The following is a 19,811-nucleotide window of genomic DNA, read 5'->3' as shown; positions in this document are numbered from 1 at the left end:
TGTGTGGGGCACCAGTAGTCCATGTCTGTTGCTGTAACAGTAGTTCATGTTTAGAATAAAAAATCCCAGCTCACTGAGTTGATCGGGGCAATAGTGCCTAAAATGTTGCATCATTTTGCTGAGAGATCTTTTACTTTGTGGTAATCTTAGATGAGTAGTTTTATGGACAAAAACCACCAGGTCATTCAGTGTTCCCTTAGTGCTAATGTATCAGAGATGTTGGTGTACTATAACTGAAGTTAAGTCATTGTGCAAATGTACTGTTTATAAGATTCGGGGAAACCTGCAGTCAGCTGAGACTGAAGAAGTCACTTGGGTGAGTGATGAAACGTTTCTCCCACAAAATGCTACGTCCAGATGAACAGATTCAACTTTTGGAGATTTACTTTCCTGGATGATTGAGCATGCATCAAGACGATATAACTGAAGTAATTTCGTTAAGTCCTTAAAGTCATATTCTTTTATTTTCATGACTGTATTTGAAACTATAGACAAATGAACAAAATTATTTTTCAGGAATTCAAAGGGAAAATTTGTACTTTATTTTAGATATCTTTATGAATGCAAAACTAACTTTCAGAGGAGATTTGAATTGCATCAATAATCCCCAAATAGACTGTTTTCCACAAAGAAACTGTAAAGATTCAAACGCTGATCTTCATAATTTATGTTTGCAGCTGAACTGTTTTGATATTTAGAGACTTGAAAACCAAAATCAAATCCAGTTCACTTGGATTAACAAAGATCTTTCTAAGAGATCTAGAACAGATTTTTGAATCATATCAAATGGCTTAGATGTTAAAAAGTCCATCTTCCCACATCCATTCTCATCACGTTCTACATTGATTATGTCCTGAGCACCTGCATCACTGCCTGGTATGGTAACTGCACTGTATCGATTCAATTCAGTTTTATTTACATAGCGCCAAATCACAACAACAGTCGCCTCAAAGCACTTTATATTATTAGGTAGAGCCTACAGTAATACATACAGAGAAAAACCCCCACAATCATATAACCCCCTGTGAGCACACACTTTGGTGACAGTGGGAGAAACTTCCCATCTTCATAAACCAAGTTACTTTTTGCACAATGCTCAGTCTTTTCCACATTGCACATTTCATTTGACTGTCTTGTGTCTGTATCATTCTAATCTGTCTCGTGTTGCACTGTCTTTGTTTTGGTTTTTTGCAATTTTTGCACATTGCACTTCATGTAGTCATGTGATGATTGTCGGTTATATGCAGTGTTGGGACTAACGCGTTATTAAGTAACGCGTTACAGTAACTACGTTATTATTGTGGTAACGAGCACGGTAACTAGTTATTATGCCAAAACCAGGAACGCGTTACTCATTACTGGGATTTAGATAGGCTCGTTATTCGTTACTTCGTGTGGTGGATATCGCAGAGCTTCCACAGATTCAGTAACATTAGCAAGTGGTGGAGGCCAGCAGGTGGATGAAGGAAAAGGGAGGCAAGAGGAGAGACCCGAAGCGGCCGCCGGTCCGCGTGTCAGGTGAACTGAACTTCAGGTAAGAAGTTATGACCTGCAGTCTATCTGAGTCAGATATAAACCAAGTTTAGGTGGAGTTTATTTTCGGTAGCTGACATTTTCGTACTGCGTGCTAGCTAGCATGACGGAGTTCCTATACAGCTGGGTGGGTGCTATGTTACTGATGTTGAACTTTATTTTGTTCATAAGGTTAATTATTAGAGTTGCCAACCGTCCCCTAAAAAACAGAATCGTCTCGTATTCAGAGAAAATATTTCACGTTTCGTACTGAGGTGAAAAGGAACACAGTTTGTCCCGGACTTCAGCTACAATGAAAAAGACACAAAGCTGAAGCTGCACAGCTGCCTCTTCTTCTCTCATTCTCTCCTGTTTCTACTTCAATCACGAAACTGATCAATGATCAGCTGATCGGCTTTTCTCTCTTGTTTATTTATCGCCCACTTTGCGCCAGAAAGAGGAAACCAGCGGATGTCGCGTTAAACAACAGCTGCACGTTTGATCAGCTGTTGTTAGAATTTATTTAATATTCATTTCTAGTATCAGCTGATTTTTGCTGGAGCCACAGCTGTAAAGCTGCTGGTCATGATATCGGTTTGGTTATCTGGTGAGAGGGAAACATGAAGATGAAACCAGGAGATGTCCTTACTGAATCATCAGAGCTGAACAGGTGATGGAGAAACAGGTTTACCTTTTAGGTGACATGAATGAGTTGAAGGGAAGTTATGAACTGTTTCTGAGAGACAAATAACACCAGGATCCTTTTCTAAGTAGCTGACAGCTGGTAACTGTGCAGGGGCGGGTCTAGGAAAGTGTTGTCAGGGGGCCAGGTAGGGCATTAACAGGGAAAGGGGGGCACAAGGAAATACTTTTCTTTCTTATTCTCATTTAAAATGTCTCGCTTTTAAAGAAATAATTATCTGAGTCTTACAACAAACAATTGATAGATTGATACATATATACCATCAGAACAGTGTACATCACTGTCACAACAGTGTTTGTTTTCATTCAAAGGCTTTATGATTTTTCCTATAATGGTGGGCCGGTCTCTAGTCAAAATGCCCGGGACGATTGTTTTGTCCCAGTCCAGCTCTGTATGCAGCTCATCTGCAGTCTGGTGTTACCTACATCTTCCTATTCAGAAGGCAGAATTTCCAAGTTCTGAGTACAATCAAAAGCACCACGACTGCAGTTTTTGTGTTGGATGTAAAAAGCAGGCTAGAATCATGCAGCGGTCAATGACGGTCCATGCGTGGGATTTCTCTCGTGGAAATGTGCACATTATTTTTTCCTTTCTGTTGGTAGGTGGCACAGTGCACTTGTGGCAAGTAAGCAAGCTAGAAGACTGGCAAAGTTATGGAAGCAACACATTAACAAGAGAATTCTGAGTAAAACCAAAGTTACTTTTCCCTAGTAACTGCACATGGTTGGAATGACAATAAAGCCACTTGACTTGACTAAAACTATCAATATTTACTGATCACAGGGCAATCTTTTTAAATTGGTAACACCAGTCAATAAGACAAGTTCCAAACTATTGGAAATTAAGTAATTTCTCCCGTTCTCTTCTCTCTTGTCTCTCTTTTACACATGGAGCTTTGTTTGGCGCGGTTTAATGACGTCAGGCGCCTGAATTACACGACGCTCCGCCATTGTCCAATCAAACACCACACATCTTCCTCTTTGTGTGCTGACATCTCAGCGTGAAAATCTGTTGTTTAGTTTACTGTGGAAAAACTAAAAATCTGCAAACCTTCAGCTCTCAACTATGTTGATACTGGTGGATAAACCTTTTTTTGAATTACGTTTAGTTATCTAATAATACACTAATCTTATAACATTGGAAAGTCTGTTTATTCCCCTTTAAATGGTGCAACGTTTGTGAGGAAAATGCATTTGTTGGTTGAGCAGAAAAGTTGAGTATGCACTAGAAATATGACATACTGGAAATAATCAGTTTATTCATTTAACAAACAGAGGCCTCAGCAGTATGTGAAAGAACCACACACAGCAGCCCGGCACCTCCTCCTCATGCTGGTCACACACTGCTGTGGATGGCATCGCATTCTTCAGCCACTGTTTTTCGCCCATCAGGCAGTGCGGTTGTGTAGGTCACACAAAAAGCTGTTTGGCTTTGACACAACCCACAAATGCATTTCCCTCACAGAGCTGGCTCCATTAAGGTTTCACAAAAGTGTGAGATTCTCTCTCCACACAGGTCCTGCCAACAGAAAGCAGTGGAGGATGGTGATGATATTATTATTGCGTATGTGAAAGATTAGCTTTATGATTTAAAGCCTGTTGTATTTTGTGCCAAATATCACAGTTTGGCTCATTGGTCTAGGGGTAAACATCTCACTTTGGGTGTGTGAGGTCCTGGGTTAAAATCCTGGAAGCTTCATGATGTGAAACGGAAACTTTAGCAACAACTTAAGGAATGTTGCCATCAGGGGTAAGCACAAAATTGCTGATGGTGGAACTGAACTGTGTTCACTGTAATCAGACAGATTCAGGACTCACCTGTTTTTGCTGTGGTGCCTGAAGGAACAGATGGGCCTGAGAGAGTGCTACAGCGAGATCAGCTTTTGCCCTGTGGGTTTCAAAGTCTCGATGAATGCATGGCGCTTTGGCCGGTATACCGCCTTCCGCGAGTGTGACGCTTATTTTGAGAGACAAAAAATAATGAAATATAATTTATTCTTAATATTTCATGATCATAATAATCTTCCAATTTAGAACTACAATTTTAGAACTACAACCGTGGGTTGCTGACCACTGCTTTAGCTTCTCATGATGTGGCTCATCTGTTCACTTTTTATTGTAAATGAATGCAAATTTATATTTGAGGTTACTTGTTGTGACTTTATGACATTTTTTTCAAATCACAAGCAGGCACTTTCACAAGTGTCTGACTGTTGTCAGTGTGATCACAAAGAGCAGCTGCTGGACTTTAGTTTTAAATATTTGGAGCTCGTGTGTGTGTTTTTTAAATGGCTTCTGTACTTTATGAATAAAGAGTATAACAATATAGCTTCTATGAAATGGAGACATTTCTGAAGATATGGTGATAACATTTTAAGCATCTGTAAATTAGATTTCACAAATTACTACATTAAATTGTTGAGGTACGCTTAAACACTGTATAACATGAGAGTGAAAAAGCCTTGGAAATATGAAAATATTTGAAAGTTGACAGTAAAAACAGAATTAAAAATTTAATAATACACACTGAAAACAGGTGTAGTAGAAACAAAAATCATAGAGGTTTAAACATGTCTGTCATACTGAGGAGACTCCATCGCATGGTTTGTTTCTCCACATGACTTTCTCTTTAGTGAAGTCTGTTTGCTCACTTCCTCTCTGCATGCACACAGACTTGTCTTCCTCTGAGTGTCCACGAGGTGTCGTCAGACGATCCCTTCTGTTTTCATTAGCTCACAAACTACCCAACTCATCCACACCATATTCCTTAAATGGTTCACATCTGGACTTTCACAGAATGGTCACCAATTTTTTTTTTTTTTCAGAAGAAGCCGATTCGCCCCAACCTCAGAGATAAACTATGAGTTCACATGGGGCTGGAGAAGGTTTTACATTGTTCCGGGTCTGGGACTTACATCAGCAGCTGTGCAGCTGTGATGTAAGTCATTTTCTGTTTAAGGAAGAAGAAAAAGGAAGAAAACTTAATTCACAACGCAACACGCTGCTCCTCTGCTGCGTGAAGTAACCGAGGGAGGTCTTTTTGACTGGAAGAGGCGTTCAGGTGCAGTATGTCTCTGTACGTCAAATGAATGCTGCAGGCAGTCAGAGCCCAGAACTGAAAATCGGACCGTTTTGGGGTGAGGTATAATCCAACATCAGACTTTATGTATCTCTTTGTTTAATATCTGTTTTGTTGCCATTTTGACATTCTCCTGGATACTGTTTAAATTAATACAACTATGAATATTGTTTCTGGAAAAAATAAATAAATAACAACAATTAAAACCACTTTATATTCTGTGCAAATAAATCTACATCTGAGTGATGTCAACACTCAGGTGCAGTCACTGATGTGATTCATCCTGCTGCTTTGTCTTAAATAACTTCCTGTTTATAAGAAAGTTTTATTTTTTTATATGTCAGTCTCTTTTTCTCAGAGTTTTTCAAAAGTTCTTCAATGAAAAATAAAACAAACTTCTTTGCTGAACACATAATTAGTCCACAAGTGTTAGACAAAACATTTTATTTGTTTTTTTTTCAGCCTGGAGAACGTGTTGTTTTTTCTTTAAACGTTTAAAGAAGTCATTCTCTATATGGTAAACGTACATGCACACAGTAATGAGAGCACTGCAGATACTGCAGAAATGGAGTAAAAATGTCATGTCACCGCAGCCCGCTGTGCATTCTGCAGTTAATTCTGCTCCGTGGCTGCTGAGTGACCCCATGTCTGGAGCTCTCCTCACCTCTTTCCAGCAGGGTGGCACGGTTGCCCCTCATTGGGCTCTCGCACTCTGGAGGCCTCTGGATGTCTGGGGCCTGGATCTCCTCCATGCCTGCTTCATGCCCTGGGGGGCGGGGCTATCGCTCCCCACACCCTCTAGCAGATCGTTACATGTAAAAACCTTTTGAATACAAGCACGCTCACGCACACAGGTGTTCACAGACTTGATTGCTGCCTGAAAACATATCGTGGACTGTCGGTCTTGCGCACTGCTCAGTAACATTCAGTATTTAGTATTTACTGTTACCTACACTTATCTAGGTTGTTGCTGTGGTCTCCCTACTGTATTGTTCTCTATTTGCTTTTTTTTTTTTCTTTCAACATGTGATCCAGCTGATTTTTTTAGTGTATTTTCTCACTGCTCATCTTCCACTCTGTTTTTTTTTCCCTCCCTTTCTTCTCCCTTTCCTATACCCCAGTCGTCTCTGTCCAGTTTGTAATAACTTAAAATAAAAAATTAACAACAACAATAATAATAATAATAATAATGATAATAATAAAAACCAGTCAAGTTGACCAATATGGCAAGCCATAATGATCCACTTGGAAAAATAAATCATCTTTCTTGGCCTTCAGACAATAATTCTGATTGCTAAAGTACTGAACAGGACAAGAAAAAAAAAAAGCTGGTGCCTAGAAAAAGTTAAGAATAACCGCTGAATAGACAATGGCTCCACACAATGGCTATAAAGCAGCTGTTATTATCTTGCCCCTTGGTTAATGGTGGTGCAAAGTTGTCCATCCAGTGTTGATCTCTTTTTAAAGCTTTCAACTTTGAATAAATATAAGAAAATCAGTTTTGAGTTTGTGTTTTGGTGCTCAGCTTATTTTTTCCACAGCAATAACCTCGTCAACATTTACAGACTGTAATAGTTGCACAGCCCTGATAAAAATGGTAAGACGGACGTATCAATTTCAGTGTTATTCATATTCATTTTAGTAACAGACTTTGATATTTATATATTACAGGTATTTTGTCATTTATTGTACATTGGGTTATTTAATTGGTACTTTAACTAGTTTTTTACTGGACTTACCTAGCAACTGTGATCACATAATTTCCCCTGGGATTAATAAAGTGCTCTGATTCACCTGAGAAAGAAACATTTAGACTAGTCTAGTTTCGTTTTCTGATCCTCCAGAATTTGATTTAGAAATGTTTGAGGTTATGTGCACCTACTCTAGGAATTTTCTAGAGCGCTGCATTCAGGTGACTGATAGAAGACCACAGAGATGCGGTTGCTGTTTAGAGCACAAACAGCACAGAAAACCAGGAAACAAAGTCAGACTGCTTATAAAGCTCATCATAAAATATAACAATAAGCTGTTAAGCAGCCAGTGAATCACTGAACTTATATATATAAATGTTTAATCTTTAATCAAAGTCATACTTTGATTAAAGATTAATCAAAAGTCAAACAAAAGTTGTACTTTCTAAAATTAAATGAAAAGTAAAAAATTAGATGTGGTGCCAAAACAAAAAAAAGTGAATATGCTATTATCTGATACTTCAAATAAACCAAGGCTTTAATTCTGCCCTAAAACATATTTATTCCATAGTCTTAGTGAAATACTGTGAAATGTGACAAAATTGTCCTTTATTCACTTGAATAATTGAATTGACAGTTTGTGACTCTCACTTTGATGTGGTATATTTTTAGTGTTTCTGTTTTCTCAGCAGCTTTGGAGAATTTTAGACAAACATATGAGAACATCATCAATGTAGAAGGAGATCGATAGCAATTTTGAACTTTTGGAAATCACCCCAAAATGTAAAGAAAACACATCAGTAAACACAAAACTCTGGTCATACAGTGAAGGAACAAAGCAGAACTATTTTATCAATTTCCCTTTAAAGAAACGCTCATTCCTCCTGCTTTGAAAAACAGCAAATTAAAATATAACAACTGGGAAAACAATAATTACCAGCTTATTTGTCCTGTGTCCCTGTTTTATCCCTTTAATCAAAAAAAGAAAAAAAATTCTCCATCCAGTCAGGTTTCTCACATATCGGTTACCTTGACCTCCTTTGAAATAATCTGACAGAGTCCATTCTTGAACCATTTTTATATAAAGTAAACAGTCCTAAAAAGTCTGATGCCTCTAAACCTGCAGACTTTATTGCGTCAGTGTAGAAGCAGAGGCAAGATATAAAGATATGGGTCTTTTTGAAGTAAGAAAAACAAAACGGTCATAATCTGGTTAAAGTTAAACTGCTGACCGAAATGTTCCTTCTAAAAGAATAAAACAGTAAAACAGTAAAAGCAATAAAAACAATAAAAGAAAATTCCATGGATGGTTTTATGTACTCATACATTCCAGAGTTGTGAAGTGGCGGGAGCCCATCCCAACTTAGGAAATAAAGCTTTGTTTTGTGTCGTGGGCTACTGTTGATGGGAAAAGTATAAGGTTGACTGATTTTTACACCAGTTTTTTAATGCATGTTTAATCATCCAGGAAAGGAACAACTGAGATGCATTTTTTCTAAACACCACGTCTCCATGGCCTTTAAACCCCAAAGCATGCTGCGCCAAAAATTGGTCCACCCTGTTAAGTGTCAGGAGGATTGCCATGATTTATACATCGGGGAAGCCAAACAATCTCTGGCAAAGTGGATGGCACAGCACAGAGGAGCTAACTCACCAGGCCACAACGAGTCCTTTCACATCTACAAGCCAGTGGACACTCTTTCAATGATGATGTACATATCCTGGACAGGGAGGAATTCTGATTTGAGCGCGGAGTCAAGGAGGCCATTTACTAAAAAAGGGAAAGACCATCTCTGAATCGAGGAGGGGGCCTTCATTTTGCCATCTTACAATGCTGTGATTGCGGCCATTCCCCAACTCTCTGTGAATGGTACTCATGGCCATTGATCAATGGTCATGACAATTTGCATATTAACATTCAAGAAATTGACTTCAGCCCATTGTTTGCCAGTGGTGCTATAGTTTCAGTCATTGTGCAAATGTACTGTTTATAAGATTGGGGAAACCTGCAGTCAGCTGAGACTGAAGAAGTCACCTGGATGATGACGAAACGTTTCTGTCACTGCAAATGCTACGCCCAGATGAGTCAACCTTTTGGGATACACAGCAGTTAGATTTTTAATAAAGTGTGAGATGAACAGACTGAGGTAAAATGGTGTAGGCTGTAACGTGCTTACATACATTTGTGTAGGTTAAAGGAGCTGTGTAACCACAGAAAACTGAAATGAATAACACATTACATGAACTGCTGTCAACTTTCTTGTGCTTCATCAGCATTGTTCAGATCAGTGCTGATTCATCCACAGACTGTCCTCTGTTATGTTGCTCTGTTCAGTGTTCACTATGTCATACAGGGAGTGCAGAATTATTAGGCAAATGAGTATTTTGTCCACATCATCCTCTTCATGCATGTTGTCTTACTCCAAGCTGTATAGGCTCGAAAGCCTACTACCAATTAAGCATATTAGGTGATGTGCATCTCTGTAATGAGAAGGGGTGTGGTCTAATGACATCAACACCCTATATCAGGTGTGCATAATTATTAGGCAACTTCCTTTCCTTTGGCAAAATGGGTCAAAAGAAGGACTTGACAGGCTCAGAAAAGTCAAAAATAGTGAGATATCTTGCAGAGGGATGCAGCAGTCTTAAAATTGCAAAGCTTCTGAAGCGTGATCATCGAACAATCAAGCGTTTCATTCAAAATAGTCAACAGGGTCGCAAGAAGCGTGTGGAAAAACCAAGGCGCAAAATAACTGCCCATGAACTGAGAAAAGTCAAGCGTGCAGCTGCCAAGATGCCACTTGCCACCAGTTTGGCCATATTTCAGAGCTGCAACATCACTGGAGTGCCCAAAAGCACAAGGTGTGCAATACTCAGAGACATGGCCAAGGTAAGAAAGGCTGAAAGACGACCACCACTGAACAAGACACACAAGCTGAAACGTCAAGACTGGGCCAAGAAATATCTCAAGACTGATTTTTCTAAGGTTTTATGGACTGATGAAATGAGAGTGAGTCTTGATGGGCCAGATGGATGGGCCCGTGGCTGGATTGGTAAAGGGCAGAGAGCTCCAGTCCGACTCAGACGCCAGCAAGGTGGAGGTGGAGTACTGGTTTGGGCTGGTATCATCAAAGATGAGCTTGTGGGGCCTTTTCGGGTTGAGGATGGAGTCAAGCTCAACTCCCAGTCCTACTGCCAGTTTCTGGAAGACACCTTCTTCAAGCAGTGGTACAGGAAGAAGTCTGCATCCTTCAAGACAAACATGATTTTCATGCAGGACAATGCTCCATCACACGCGTCCAAGTACTCCACAGCGTGGCTGGCAAGAAAGGGTATAAAAGAAGAAAAACTAATGACATGGCCTCCTTGTTCACCTGATCTGAACCCCATTGAGAACCTGTGGTCCATCATCAAATGTGAGATTTACAAGAAGGGAAAACAGTACACCTCTCTGAACAGTGTCTGGGAGGCTGTGGTTGCTGCTGCACGCAATGTTGATGGTGAACAGATCAAAACACTGACAGAATCCATGGATGGCAGGCTTTTGAGTGTCCTTGCAAGGAAAGGTGGCTATATTGGTCGCTGATTTGTTTTTGTTTTGTTTTTGAACGTCAGAAATGTATATTTGTGAATGTGGAGATGTTATATTGGTTTCACTGGTAAAAATAAATAATTGACGTGGGTATATATTTGTTTTTTGTTAAGTTGCCTAATAATTATGCACAGTAATAGTCACCTGCACACACAGATATCCCCCTAAAATAGCTAAAACTAAAAACAAACTAAAAACTACTTCCAAAAACATTCAGCTTTGATATTAATGAGTTTTTTGGGTTCATTGAGAACATGGTTGTTGTTCAATAATAAAATTATTCCTCAAAAATACAACTTGCCTAATAATTCTGCACTCCCTGTATATGCTGTCAAACAGCAGAGAGACCACTTTCAGCCTACGGCACCTAGGGTGTGAAACTACATTTTGTTGAATCTGGAGTCTTTAAAAAAAGTTAAAAACATTTAAACTGACATTCTGCTGAGAAATATTATTGACTTGTTATTCATTTATTTTAAAACTAACCGTTTATTGTGTATTTTTTATTTATGGTGGCACTTTTTGGTTTGTTTGGTTTACTCTTTCTGTGTACAGGGTTTTTTGACTGTGAAAAACACTTAATGAATGAAATTACCTAAAAACTGATAGCAGAACTTCCTTTTTCAGGATTTCATTGTAGACAGCAGTCCTAAAGCAACAAAGTAGCCCACACCATCACACTTACACCACATCAAAATGTTGCTGTTCTTTTCGTGAAATATTATTAGTTTGATGCGAGATTTAATGGAGCTCACACCTTCCTGAAAGTTCACCTTTTATCTCTCCACAGAACATTTTCCCAGAATTCTCGGAGATTATCCAGATGTTTGTTGACAGAGGTGTGTTTCTTTTAGTTGGCAGTGGTTTTCTCCTTGAACTCTCAATGAGATACCATTTTTGCCCAATCAGTTTATTATTGTTGAATCATGAAATCTGACTGTTAGTATTTAACATTTCGATACAGAATGTCTCTTTAACCTTAAACTACACCTCACATTTTATACACTGATCTGTTGTAAAAGTCTTTACCTGCATTTATTTGGCAGAAATATATTTTAAATTGTTTCAGTTATAGTGTGTGTGTGTGTGTGTGAGTGTGTATGTTTTTTGTGTGTCTTTTATGACATCATGAGTTGTAAACTGTGCTGTGAGCTCAGCCGCAGCTACACGTCCTGTCAGTTCACTCAGAGACTTCAAACAGTCACAGTTTAACTCTTTTAGTCAGTGAGAGCTGCTGATGAAGATGAAGGAGCTGCTCCTCTTCCTCTCCTGTGTGCTCTGTGTCTCTGCTGATTGTGAGTTTCTCCCTTTAAACGGACAGACAGTCAGCAGCTTATTGATCAGGTTATAAATTGATTGTTTAATTTCACTAACATGTTTCAGCTCTACATGAGGACATTCATGTCATTGGCTGTTCATACATTCATGGAGGGGTCATGTTTGGACTGGATCGTGAAGAACTCTGGTACGCAGACTTCGAGAAACAGATGGATGTTTCCCCTCAACCAACTTTTATTCAGCCCGTCGGGTTTGGAGATGGCGCTTATGAAGCAGCTGTGTCTAATTTAGATACCTGATTAAATTTACTTTGATATAAATTTTGTCATCAGTGTCATATGATCAATGAAGTTGAATACTTTATTCATCCCTGAAGAAATGATGTGGTCACACTTACTCCAAGACAGTAAGAACAGTAACAGACTAAACTAAACTAAATAATACAACATATTACAGAGTTACAAAATGGAACAAATAGCTCAATTATGAATATCCCAGTATATTACATAAATTATATATATGGCTAACATTGAGGTGTCCCTCTTATCATACTGTATGTTCCATACTTTCCAAGTACAAACCATTAATAAATCACAAACCTCTACATTTATTTAGATTTTCTTCAATACTTTCAAGTCCCCAAAGTTCAAGATATTCAGTTCAAGTTTTAGAGCAGGACCTTCTACATGGGTCCCACTGATCTTTTTTTACATTGACGTTTTGGTATTTCATAACATGTGTACATTCTGACTGAAAATTCTTCATTTAAAACTCTGTTGAGTTTTCATGCTGACAGTTCTGACAGGCTCTTTGAAGAAGTAATTTATCTCAGATTAAGACAAGACATTTTCTACTCTGCAGTTTCCTCGACCATCCTCTAACTGACTTGTGTTTGTGTACAGATGCTCCTTCATGTGTGATGATCTACACCAGAAACGAGGTGGAGTTCACAGTTAAAAACACTCTGATCTGTCATGTGACTGGTTTCTATCCTGCTCCTGTCAAAGTCTCCTGGACCAAGAACGGACGGATTACAACTGGAGGATCCAGCATCAACAATCCCTATCCCAACAAAAATGGAACCTTCACCCAGATCGCCAGACTGAAGTTCATCCTACAGCTGTACAGTGGAACATCTGGCTCTGACCGACCCACTGACCAAGACCTATAGTGAGAAAAACTTTTATTTAAACAGAGGAGACAGACTGAAACACAGAGACAATAGTGCACAATTATGAAGGTTCATGTCTTCGTGTTTCTGCCTGCAGACTTTACAAAGCCTTGGCCCAGTATTAACCTGAACAGCTGACTTTAGTTAATCAGCTGACAGTTTTCAGCAGATGTTTGTGGTTCACATTGTTGAGCTGTAATTAATCAGATCACAGTCTGAAGGATTTCTGTGTCATGTGTCTGTTTCTGCCTCCAGATGTGGAGACACCTGAGACACCTGAGACACCTAAGCCCAGTGTTGGACCTGCAGTGTTCTGTGCAGTCGCTGTGATTATCGGCTTACTCAGTGCTGCAGGTGGAACCTTCTTCATCTTGAAAGCAAACAAATGTATCTGATTGGCTGGGGTTGATGATGTCATCAGTTCTTGTGTTGACAATGTCGTTTAAGGCTGCTGCTCTGCTCTCTGATCTTCATTCATGTGACCCTGGCTGTGTTTACATGGAACATTACGTTCACTTTATTTTCACACTATTAAACAGATTCAGTTTAAAATGCCAGACAAAATAAAAATGACAAGTGATATTAATCAATCGGATAGTATGACCAAGTAACCTGCTGGCTAAGCTGGTGTTGTGAAACAACCCATCTGTCTTTGCTATCTTTGACTATCTTTGCTGTCAGTTCCATGTATATGATTCAGACAGATGTAAATAAACCTGAATTTGAAATAAATCCTCACCTGTAAACATGAGTCAGTTCTTTGTTTTGTTATGTTTTATGAATCATCAGTATGACCTGAATGATACATGTGTGATCTGCTGGATGAGTACAACTGAAAGAACCAAAATGTTTGTTTGCCCTGTTCCTACAGACTCCAATATTCACCTGGAAGTAGCATGCATCTCTCATACTGATGGGTTTAGACAAAAGCCTCAGACATGCCTAAAAATCTCAAATTTCAACTGTTGTGGTTGTAGATCTGTTTTTTGTTTTTGTTTAGTTTTCCTGGCATTTAGGAGTTTCAGTACACTGAATCGTGTTATTAGAGTCACTTGTCTCAAATCAGACATCATTTTAAGGTTCCAAATCAGACATTAGTGCAGTGACATTTTTCAGATTTTCTTCAAACAAACATGTTCATATTAACCTGTATCCGTTCCAAAAAACTGGCTAAAGAATCTCTGGGCATCCGATTGCAGAACAGTTGATCAGAGTCAGCCTATACACACCTCTGAGTATGTTCATCCTGAGTTAATAGCATAAAGTCATCATCTATAGAGGTCACATACCAGGATTCACTATAAATAATGGAGCAGATCCTCCATTTGAAATCAGAGCAGCAGGGATATGAAACCATGTCACTAATAAGTATGATATTGATCTTAGGAGTAGGCGAGAAAAGAATAATTCCAATTAGCTCGCTCTACCCTGTCATGTTTTCAAGTCTAATTGTTCAACTGTAACAGGAGAGGCATCAAATGAAGCCGTGCATAAAAACAAGAACCAAACAGATCAAACATGGTTTACTGTTGGACCTGCGTGTCAACTAATTTGGTGATTTGCATGTTCAAACTTTAAATCTTCAGTTACTATTTACACTGACAATGTTCTCTGCACCATTTACTGATTATTTGATCACATGATCATATTTCAACATAATATAAGAAACAATTAGAGCAGGGGTGGGCAATCTCAGTCCACGAGGGCCGGTGTCCCTGCAGGTTTTAGATCTCACCTTGGGTCAACACACCTGAATCACATGATTAGTTTGTTACCAGGCCTCTGGAGAACTTCAGGACACGTTGAGGGGCTAATTTAGCCATTTAAATCAGCTGTGTTGGTTCGAGGACACATCTAAAACCTGCAGAGATACCAGCCCTCGTGGACTGAGATTGCCCACCCCTGAATTAGAGTGTCTGCAGCTACTTTTAAAATATCCCTTTTAATCCATTTAGTTCAGTTTCAGAGTCTTTTCAACCTTATCTTTACTCAAATATTTACATCAGATCCAGGATCCAGCTGTGACACACATTTATTGATCAGTGTGATTGATTATTGATATTGATTACTGATAACTGTGTTCTGTGTATCAACTGATCAATGCAGATCAATTGGAGAAAAAGACTCTTAATGAATACCAAAGTAACTGAAAGTAGCTTTAGATAATGTTACATCTGTGACATGAATATGAGTAATTCTTTCTGTAATGGTTAAAATTTTATTCATGAAGAAGTTCAAGAATTCATTAGTAGTTAACGCTACAGGAATAGTTGGCCCAAGGTGTCTGTTTGGGAACTGACAGTCTCAATGGAGATGGGGCTTTGGGGGGGTAACAGGAGGAGAGAAGCTGCAGAGAGGCATGTAAGACTGCAACTCTGCTTCCTGGTCCCAACTCTGGATAGTCACATTTAGGGGGGTTTAATAAATTTGGCCAGATTTCTAGAAATGAGAGCTGCTTCATCCAACCGTCTTGCTTTGTTTATGGGAATAAGTCTGAACTGGTGGACCTGCTGAAGCGCAGACCCAGCAGGATGGATGCCGTGTCTCCTAACAAGACCAAGTTTCTTCCAGAAATTTTGCAATTATCTATAAAGCCCACATGATTTTTTGGACATCACTCAGACAGCCAGCAATTTAAGGAGAACATGCGGCTAAACGTCACTCCTGGTCTGATTGGGGAGGGGACCAGAGAAAACTACAGAGTCTGACATAGTTTTGGCAAAATTACACACGAATTCAATATTGATTTTAGTGACGACCCTAGTGATTGACGTAACCGGGTGTCATTACTGCCGACTTGAATTATAATTTTATTGAATTTAGGTTTACCCTTAGCCAGCAACTTTAAATTTTCCCCAATGTCGCCAGCTCTGGCCCCTGGAAGACAATTGATTATGGTTGCTGGTGTCTCTAGCTTCATAATTTGGTTTATCTGTGAAGTGGGGTGGGGTGATTGGCTATAGCTGAAGCCTATCTGAGTGAGTTCTTCCTGTTAACAGGTGATGCTGTGGTCACGTGACTGTGTCATCTGGTTTTAAAAGCAGCTCTCAGTCAGACTGACTCAGTTTGTTAAGAGCACTCAGGACCATGGCTTCATCTTTTGTCTGCTTCACCCTCCTCTTAATCAGCATCCACACTGCAGGTACAATCAATGCACTGATCACTGATTAATATACTCATAACGATTAATACACTGGTCAATGATCAACTGATCAATGCAGCATACTGTTTACAGTTTACCATCTATTAAACAGCAGGTATGATCAGTACTCCACAGTCTGCACTTCACTGTGGTTCTGTTTTGTTCTTCAGATGGATTTTTAGAGTATATGGTGGAACGCTGTAAATTTAACTCCACTGAGCTGAAGGACATGGAGTACATCTACTCTCACTATTACAACAAGATAGAGTACATCAGGTTCAGCAGCAGTGTGGGGAAGTATGTTGGAGTCACTGAGTTTGGCGAGAACCTGGCAAAACACTGGAACAATGATACTGAAGAGCTGAATTCAACGAGAAGTAAGATAGTGACATACTGCCTTAACAACATTGATATTCATGATCGGGCTATTCTAGCTAAATCAGGTGAGTGTGTAGTTTGTATGACATCATCAGATGATCATGTTCAGCTTCACATTGATCAACACTCTATATCACTCAGTTTAATAATGCTTTAACTCGTAAAGGTTTAAATTCATTTAGAATTTCTGAGTCTACTGGAGTTCTGTTTCTTTAAAATTCAAGAAAAAGGGTTAACAATTAAAAAAGTGTATTTTATTTAATTATTTAAGTTATAAATTAATGCTTTAAATACAAGTCCAAAATAAAAAAGGTTTAAAAAAATATAGAATAATAGTTTTAAAAAGATTTAACAAATACTTGTCTAATACAGTTGGTGTCGCATCCTGGTGGCAAAACATCCGCTGTTTCCACTTTTTCATGCCACAGCGACTCATACTGACTTGTTAATGTTAATTCATAATTATTTATTAATAATAAATAATTTGAAAGTAATTTGAAAGCAATTTGAAAGCGAGGGCAGCATGGTGGCATGGTGGTTACTCAGAGCAAGAAAGTCCTGAGTTCGATTCCACCCCCTGGCCAGGGCCTTTCTGGGTCTCACTGTATTTCCTTCTGTCTCCCTGTGTTTGCGTGCTTTGACTCCAGGCACTCAGGCTTCTTCCGACAGTCCAAAGACATGTAGTTAGTGGGTAACTGGTAACCCTAAATTGCCCACAGGGTGAATGCGAATGGCTGTCTGTCTTCGTGTTAGCCCTGCAGCCAGACTGACAAGGATGAGTGGAAGAGAGTAGATGGAATTTGAGAAAAATATCTTGCTTTCAAAAAGTGTCATTTTTGCAAGATATTTCTTCCAATGTACATATTAAAAAATTATGTAGGACGGCTTCCTCCGCTTCCACAACATCTCTAAAATTAGAAATATCCTGTTTCCGAGTGGCACTGAAAAACTTGTTCATGCATTTATTACTTCTAGGGTGTATTTCTGTAGTTTGTTATTATCAGGATGTCCTAAAAACTGCCTTAAAACCCTTAAGTTAATTCAAAATGCTGCAGCAAGAGTACTGACCGGGAATAGAAGGAGAAAGCATACTTTTTCCTGTATTGGCTCCCTTTCACTGGCTCCCTGTTAAATCCAGAATTGAATTCAAAATTCTGCTCATCACATCACATTTTTGGTAAAGCATATAGTTAGAGCTGGATCAGGTGACCCTGAATTATAAAAGGGACTTTTTCCTTCCGACTGTCACCAAAACGCTTCATTGTAGGGGTCATATGATTATTGCCGTTTTGTTTGTTTGTTTGTTTTCCTTGTATTAATGTAGAGTTTTTACCTTAATATATAAAGCACCTTCAAGATTCAAGATTCAAGAGCTTTATTGTCAATATGGTAGTATGCACAGTATACAATAAAGTTGAATTCTATTCTAATTCTAATTCTATTCTATACAGTGTATCGAAATGCTGTTTCACCCTAAGCCCCCCATTGTGCATTTATAAATATTTAAAGGATATATCTCCGAGATATAAAACTAGGAATTACAAATAAATAGTATGCTAAGTTTGGTAAAAATTAAGGGGAAAAAAGTTACTAATTACTAACTATACAACTCTATACAATACTATAATTGTAACTGTGCAATATTAACTGTATGATAAACAAAGACAGGACAGACACAATACAAAGTGGAATGTGTAGTAGGTATTGAATAGCAGTTTCAAGTCAGGATATTATTGACGAGACATGACAAAGACATGCAAAATAGAAAATGTGCAAATATAATATAATTTAGGTGTGTGTTCAGAACTATGTGAGTGTGCAAATAAGCATATTGTTCCCAGGACCAGTTTGTAGTGGAATTGAGGTAGTTTTTGTTGTTTTTGAGTCTTTTGATGGTTATTGTAAAGTGTTTGTAAAGGTGTATGTGTATATCGGTCCTTTGGTGGTAGTGAGTTGAGGGCTCTGACTGCCTGGGGGAAGAAGCTCTTGCAGTGCCTGGTTGTTATGGTTTTAATGCTGTAAAACCGTCTGCCAGATGGAAGGAGGGAGAACAGTGCATGTCAGGGGTGGAAAGTGTCCTTCACTGCACTGTTCGCACATCGAATAATGTGTCTGTCATAGAGTTGGGAGATGGATGTGAGAGGGCTTCCAATGATCCTCTCTGCTGTCCTCACTATCCACTGCAGAGACTTCTTTTCAGCGAGGGTGCAGTTCCCTTGAGGTTTTTGTCGTGATTTGGAGCTAAATAAAATAAAACAGAATTTTAAAGAATCTCTTTAGATACTTTGAAATTTGCAATGTTAATGCAACTAATTACAAATAACACAATGTTTCTACAGATGAAGTGTAGAAGTGTCTATCTGCTTCTGTATTTATGCTGTTTCTGATTTGGTATCAGATAATTGTGAAACTGAAATAATTGTGTATTTCTGCCACTGTAAATCTTACTGTTAATAAAGCACCTGAAAAATGCCATCACACATATTATTGCCACAATGGAAATATAATGTCTGTGTTGTTTTTAGTTCAGCCCAGGGTCAGAATTAAGTCCAAGACCCCGCTTTCTGGTCAACATCCTGCCATGTTGGTCTGCAGCGTCTACGACTTCTTTCCCACTAAGATCAAAGTGAGCTGGCTCAGAGATGGACAGGAAGTCTACTCTGATGTCACTTCCACTGAAGTGATGCCAAATGGTGATTGGTACTACCAGACCCACTCCCACCTGGAGTACAAACCCAGGTGAGTCCACATCAAAGCCGGATTCGGGTCCAGGTCTATATTCAGATCCAGTTCTGTGAGTGGTCTGTGAATCAGTGATGTTTGTGTTGAAGGTCTGGGGAGAAGATCTCCTGTGTGGTGGAGCACGTCAGCCTGAGTGAACCTCTGATCACTGACTGGGGTAAATACCTGTCTGTCTGTCTGTACAGACAAATATGCATCTTACTGCTCACCTGTCTGTTTGACTATTGGCCTCTGTCACCTGTCCGACTCAGATCCGTCCTCGGACAAATCAACGTCTGAATCAACGCCACTGACTGCCATCGGAGCCTCTATACTGACCCTGGGTCTGATCTTACTTCTAGTTGGATATATTTTCTACAGGTGGAAAGCCCGAGGTCAGACCAGGACTCACACTCACAGACCAGTTAACAGCACTTCATATCAGTCTTGTTAGTAGACTATTTGTGCTCTAAATTCATTTTCAGGTAGTTTTAAATCAATTTCTCACAATTTAGACAAGTTTAAGTCCATTTTTATACCACAGT

General features: G+C 39.1%; 2 protein-coding genes across 3 annotated transcripts in view; both read left to right on the top strand.

The window, feature by feature from the left end:
- Positions 1 to 12,736: 12,736 nt before the first annotated feature.
- Positions 12,737 to 13,776, top strand: LOC100706040 (mamu class II histocompatibility antigen, DR alpha chain-like). The gene is given in 3 exon segments (XM_019354707.2): positions 12,737 to 12,964; positions 12,966 to 13,024; positions 13,281 to 13,776. Coding segments are annotated over 3 exon segments (390 nt in total). The 5' UTR covers positions 12,737 to 12,773; the 3' UTR covers positions 13,421 to 13,776.
- Positions 13,777 to 16,087: 2,311 nt separating this feature from the next.
- The window catches only part of LOC100702826 (H-2 class II histocompatibility antigen, E-S beta chain-like), a 38,805-nt gene continuing 35,081 nt past the window's right edge, over positions 16,088 to 19,811 (top strand). Inside the window, exons 1-5 of one of the 2 annotated variants that reach the window (XM_013274958.3) lie at positions 16,088 to 16,167; positions 16,338 to 16,610; positions 19,071 to 19,284; positions 19,377 to 19,444; positions 19,539 to 19,661. In XM_013274958.3, the coding sequence (XP_013130412.1) occupies positions 16,113 to 16,167; positions 16,338 to 16,610; positions 19,071 to 19,284; positions 19,377 to 19,444; positions 19,539 to 19,661 (733 nt within the window). In that variant the 5' untranslated portion in view covers positions 16,088 to 16,112. The remainder of the gene's footprint in view (positions 16,168 to 16,337; positions 16,611 to 19,070; positions 19,285 to 19,376; positions 19,445 to 19,538; positions 19,662 to 19,811) is intronic. The other variant, XM_019354695.2, reaches the window with a different exon arrangement.

Source organism: Oreochromis niloticus, linkage group LG3, assembly GCF_001858045.2.
Source record: "Oreochromis niloticus isolate F11D_XX linkage group LG3, O_niloticus_UMD_NMBU, whole genome shotgun sequence".
NCBI lineage: Eukaryota > Metazoa > Chordata > Actinopteri > Cichliformes > Cichlidae > Oreochromis > Oreochromis niloticus.
The sequence above is the reverse complement of the archived record's forward strand: the minus strand, read 5'-3'. Positions and strand labels throughout refer to the sequence as shown.